Genomic DNA, 6,308 nt, shown 5'->3' on the forward strand with positions numbered 1-6,308 from the left:
CTATCAAAACGAGAAACATGACGAATTTAATACAGCACAGAGCTAACGCTGAATAGCAGACAAACAATTTGAACGGTGCATCACCCACACGTACACAATAGACAGGAAAATAATATCGAAACAAGATCAACAGCTAATAGAGAGCCAAAACAACGCACAATCCAACACGTAAGCAAGAGGTACATGCAATGAAATAATGAGAAATACAATCAACAGCTAATAGAGAACCAAACAAATGCACCAAAGCAAACAAGAGGTACACAAAAGAAAATAAACTGAAAAACAATCTATCAAAACGATAAACATGCACGGATGAACAGCACAGAAACGCTTTGAACGATGCATCTGCCAACATGTAAACAACACACAGGAAAATAATAGCGAACAACAACAACAACAACAACAATAAATGAAGAAGTGACGATGACATGGGATGTTTCCCCGTGGTACACTCTGAAAAAAAAAGGAGTAACGGGGGAGTAACTGCTCACATTTACTCCCTCCTCCCAGTCACTTACTCCGTTCTGCTACCGTTACTCCAGCAGTTACAAATTTACTCCCTCACTCAAAATTCTTACTCCTTTTCTACTCCCTCATCTCAGTTAGTTACTCCATCCTACTACCGTTACACCCGCTGTTCCAAGTTTACTCCGTCGCTGGAATTCTTACTCCCCTACTACTCCCTTTCTCGGATAGTTACTCCAGTGAAAGTGTGATAGTTGTTGGACTTGTAAAGGCGTCGCCGCGGTTGGTAAAATTTTGTGTACAAGTTGTTTTCTACTTCCCCCCCTTTTTTTTTCTTGTCCTTGCGCAGGTGTGGTGACCTTGAAGCGCCAAGGCGCGGTTCGTCTGCAGCGGAATAGAGGGCGCGATAGTCGTCAGCATGCGTGCCAGGGATCGGAACCGGTACTTTTTTTGGTCCGGTTCGGGTCTGGGTTCAGGCATATTGGTTCGGTTCGGGTTTAGCCCCGCTGAACCGAAATTATCAGCTTGAACCGCTTCAGGCATATCGGTTCGGTTCAGGTTCGGCTCCGGGAGAAACGAAAAAAAAAAAAAAGCGGTCAGCGGTCGGGACACTTACAGGGATTGGAACCGTTACTTTTTTCGGTCCTGGTTTAACCGGTTCATCGACAGTAATTTTGCTACATGAAAGCGAGCTTACCCTCACCGCACACGGTTGTAAGAGAAAGGTGTAAGATAACCGTTTCAGGAAGCGTCTACTGCTGCATCGCCACGACCACTTGCTTCACAAGACGAAGCGTTCTTAGAGAAGAAGTTTTGCATAGTTTCGGTTTCACTCTCTGCCTCTTCGTTGCACAAGATGGTGAGGGCATCCGAAGGGAGTAGCAAAGCTCTGATATTGTACTGTATTGACCGAATTAACAAAGAGGGCCCTGTGTTACATTTCCTTCCCGACGAAAGGTGTCTTCCTTGATATGTTCAAGATAAACAGCAAAATCCTTCCCTCTGTCTCCCCTCCTCCCCCTCTTCTGAGCGTCTTGGTGGTACTGACTAAAAATAAACTAGTTCTCTGTTAATAAACCGGATTTTTTTCGGAGATTTTATTACGTTAATTCTTGAAGTTGTTTGCTGACGTTCCTTCTGTGGCATTTTGCCAAAAATGTGTACAACCGGACAGTTTTTCTTTTAACAAACTAACTTATTGGCATGCAGTTCGGTGCTGTCGTAACATTTGGTAAAACGTAAAACGGACTCCTGAAACGGCATGTAGTGTCAAACACATTTTATTTGCGATGCTGTTTGATGCCACATATGCTCTGAAATGTCATGCTTGCTCCACAACCCAAACATCCAAAAGTCATCCAGCACCGACCATAAAGGACTAGGGGAAAAAATGCATGTTGCACGCTGCGAGGGTCATTACGGCGAACATTTCAAACATTTTGAAAACTTAATTGATTTTCACGTTTCAGTAACAGCCCTTGGCAGCAGAGAGCGGAATGCACAACAAGTTTTCAGCATAGACTTCAGTGCACTTTTTTGAGACGCTGGTTTCAAGGGGGTTGTATAATATGAGCTTTACGGGTTACGCGAAAGGAGAGCCACGCACTGTTGACGACAGACTACACTTCAAACAACTCAAACTGTGGTATTACTTCGTTGTGGTTTTTGTACTTGTAGAGGTCCAAAGGATGATAGCTGTGCTCGTCTCCTGGAGATGCTTGCACACACCTGCTTGTGTGCACAACTTGGTAGGCTTGTCTGTGGCGTGAGAAGCCGCACGTATGAAGCAATTTAAAAAACATGAGAAGAGAGCCCCTGAAGATTATAAGTTTTATAATCTGTCCAAAGACGGGCGCTTCGTCCTCCCAGCCTGTGCAGAAAATGTCGCCTTCATTATATACACTGAAATCAATTGCTGCACTTCTGGTCTCAAAAATCACTTCTTGATGGGATGGCTGTGGAACAAAGGCGTCCGTGACTAAATCTGGCAAGTCCTCCCACAGCACGGCCTTGGCAACAGGAACTTCAAGTGGGTCACGCACATTTGAACATATTGCATTATAACATTGTCCTAGCTGCACCCTTGTCGCAATTGTTTTTGCTGTGTTGACGAAACTTCTTGCGCGCACTGCAATAGTCTTCACTCTTGCATGCTTGGCTTCAAATCTCATGGACCAAAAGTTGCGAGGGGGCCCAAAAAGTGAGATGTAACGGGGGTAGTGTATCAGGTAGTGGATCTTCGGCGTCACCTTCACTTCTGGGTATCTTTCAACAAAAGCCCTGAGAAATGAACCTATCTGCACTTCAAGGTAGTTCACGCAGTCGACAGGAATCTTGTCCGACAACAGCACGTTCACAATTTCGCGGTACTGCAGGTAGATTTCCCAGTCAGGGTTCCCTTCAGGAATGCGGTCAGCGAAAAACTGCGGAAGAAGACGAAACAAGCAGAGCTTCTGGCTGGCTGTGCCCTTAATGTTCTGCACTTTGTCCGAGTTTGTGAGTACTATAGGGAGCGGCCTGTTCCTGATGTCATGATGTTTAAATTGGAACTGCGATACAGCACTGAAGTGAGCTCTCAAAAGCGTTTTGGAAGCCAGAAGAGAGTTCAGGACTGCCTTGATGACAACATTTATGCCTCCTTCTAACACGTCATGCATCAGGTCAGGAAGAAGTTGTCGTGTGACATCAAAGCCGTTGAGAGAGAGTAGACACGACCTTTCTTTCACTCCGTACAATTTCACGTTGTCAGGGCTGAGCTCCACGGCTGCAATATGACTCATATGCCCCTCCGCAGATCTTACCGAGCAGCGAGCTTCTTCGGTCAGTGACGGCATGTCCCTAGCGTTGGCTAAACAATAGCGGCATATTCGTCCAGCACTGAAGCCGCAGGTGAATCCTCCTAACCTGTTTAGGGAGAGGTTGTCACCACTGAATCCAACGACATAGACTTTAAAGTGAAGAGCTGAGCCATTAAGCGTGATGTCGATTCCATCTGTCTGCAAGGCGTTCAAGTCAGCGACCATTGGGTCCATAATCTTCTGGAGCCCATACTGCATGACTAGTGGGTATTTCACGACGAGGACGAGATTGATTGTCTTTAACCTGGAGCGGCATTTGGGATGCAAGTTCAGGAGATTCATGTACACGACAAGAAGCTTGTGTTTACCGCATGCACCACCAAGTGGATTCACCACCTCCAGTTCGTCGGTGTACAGCAACAAAAGCAGCGTTCCAGCCGATCCATCCTCAATCAGTGCGTGGGACTTGACATAGCTTCCGTCACAAACATCGGTGAGGACCTGATTATGGATGTTCCAAATACGGTCTTCCTGCTGTCTGGCGAGGATATGGCTTCCGATGTCTGCCGTCATCAAGTTTCTTAGCATGTCTTGGATGGGCACATAATAGAACACATGCCTACGTGACCGTCCGTGGATGTTTTCATGTAGGTTAATTTCCTTTGGCGGCACAAACGGAAAGTGCTCCTGCACGTACTTGAGCCGCGTATGGTCTGACCTGATCACGTCCCACAATATGTCAATCATATCACTTGAGAGAAGAGACAACATGCCATTATCCGAAGACACGGTGAGTCGGCCGCTTGACACAAGTAAGTTGAAGTACGTCCTGCAGGAATCCAGAAGCAGCTCCAGAAGTACTCTAACGTCCTTGAAGATGTCGTCGCAAACACTTTGAGGTAGCAGGTGATTTTCTGTCACCTTCAGGCTGAAGAGTACAAGATGCCTCTTCATGTTGTTGAGCATCTCGCTCATGTATGTCGTAGGGTCGTCGGTTTCCTGCCGCGTGGAATTTGGCGTCGAGGATCCGGCGTCAGTGTCGCTCGAAGTTGGCTCGGTACCATTTTCGTTGGGTCCTGCACTGTTGTCTTCGGTCCTGGACGGTGGAATTATCCTCGCTGGTGGGACGACGTCTCTGTGCTTCCTTTGCACGTGTTTCCTGTAGCTGTCGTACTTCTTGAAAGTTTTGCTGCAGCCGTTAAGTCCGCATGTAATATTGAAACCTGGTTCATGCGCATGCACCAACGCAATATGGTTCATAACCGACTGGAAAACAGGAGAGAAGTATGCGCAGCTTGAACAGCTATACATCATCGCTTCAACACTTCAACATTCACAGTTGGTCAGGGGAATTGCATGATCGTACCGGTTCCACAGGGCACGCAAAACCAGAGCGCTGAATCGCTTGCATTCAACGTCTTACGCGTTACTCTTCTGGGTCACGTGTAACTGACTGGATATGGATATATGTGGGATGAGCAGGGAAGGGAACCCGAGAGAGGGACGAAGCAGACGAAGACAGCAAAGAGTAGAAGATGATATCCAAAATCCGTATCTTTCGTAATGAAGTAACAAAAAAATATTTGCGTATATAATTACGTACTGTTTGAGGTGTATTCACGTTTCTATGTTATCTGAAATGCTTGCATATTTCAACCCACACCTAGGGCTTCTTATACCGCCGGGTCACATGAGACGGATACCTCTGTTAGAGGCTACATGGTTATTCATCTGACGTTTGGACTCCCAATGACCTGGAACACTGCGGGGGGAGGTAGGGTCAATGCGCTCACTTCAGCCTTGCGGATGAACCGTAGGAGAAAATGCTAATTGTCAAAGCCAGTGCACATTCCATCTTGTGACACTGAGAAAAGGAAAAGATAAAAAGAAGCCTAAGAAGGGACCGTTAACGGCGTTTCTCTCTCTATCCCTCTCTCTTCCCTGTCTCAACCCCCCCCCCTTTTTTTTTTTTTTGAAAAACTCGATATCGGGACAGGCAAACACGACTCTTTGGGGGCTTCCTTATGACCTACCAAGAGCAGCAGCGTAAAATAAAAAAAGGCCTCTGTCCACTTGATGAAAGTAAAGGTATAAAAGGTAAAAACATAAGAGTGAAGCAGTTTACGATTTGCTTTTTACTTTTGAACCTTCATCAACAACCACAAACGCCTATCTTTAAAAGCAGACTGAGACTTTAGAGGATGCCGCTATCTTTTTGTCTCGGCCCATCGGGAAGGCAATCAAAACCATCCTTCAGAAGGTCGGGTCTCAACAGGCCAAAAAAGCCAGGAAGCCAAAAAACGATAAAGCTGAAAAATCAGAATGCGGAATAACCACATGACCGAAAAATGATACGATGCAAGAAAATCAATCAGATGTCCCGTTATCTCAAGTAAATTGGCAAGGAAAAGCCTTTGAACCGACAAAGTCTCCGGAGGGTTCGCTACTTTTCGTGTTATGTATCAGAACTACGGTTGACCCGCTGCAAAGGGTGGAGTGTGTGTGGAAACCAGTCGGGATTGTTATTTCGAAATCAAGTCGGAAACATAAAACACACGAGACCAGGGTGTTTTACCAAACCAGCACTGGGGATCTTTAATTGCTTTTAAACATGAGCCGACCAGCCCAAGCTCTTGCTCTTTTATATTAGTAGGCGGCAGCACAAACGGGTCCTTTATTCACTTGATGGTGAAATAAAACCAAAATAATAAGGGTGACAGTATTCAGCTGAAGCTTTGGATGTCGCAAGGGTCATTTCTTCCTGGATCTGGTTCCTGTAAGTTGAGGTATTCGGAAAGTTGCCTTCGATGGGTTTTTATATTTCAAAGTTGTGTTATCTTAGGCACATTTAAAGGTGGGCTCCGCAACGATTCCCACAAAAACGAGGCGAAAGTTGATCCGATTAGCAACTATCGCCGCACGCCTTCTACAGACTACATTTTCCATACACTGCAGCGGTTGATTATGAACGAAAATGTTCGATGCTCGCTTACGCCTCCCGCCGCTGGCTTACGTCATCACAACATCCACAGCGCTATTACAAAA

At 45.9% G+C, this 6,308-nt stretch overlaps 1 protein-coding gene across 1 annotated transcript; it reads right to left on the reverse strand.

The window, feature by feature from the left end:
• Nucleotides 1-2,084: 2,084 nt before the first annotated feature.
• Nucleotides 2,085-4,523, reverse strand: LOC135384574 (uncharacterized). The gene has a single exon (XM_064613769.1). The coding sequence runs from the start codon at nt 4,521-4,523 to the stop codon at nt 2,085-2,087; it is 2,439 nt and encodes an 812-aa protein (XP_064469839.1).
• Between the last annotated feature and the right edge of the window lie 1,785 nt (nt 4,524-6,308).

The sequence above is a fragment of the Ornithodoros turicata genome, chromosome 2, assembly GCF_037126465.1.
Source record: "Ornithodoros turicata isolate Travis chromosome 2, ASM3712646v1, whole genome shotgun sequence".
Classification (NCBI taxonomy): Eukaryota; Metazoa; Arthropoda; class Arachnida; order Ixodida; family Argasidae; genus Ornithodoros; species Ornithodoros turicata.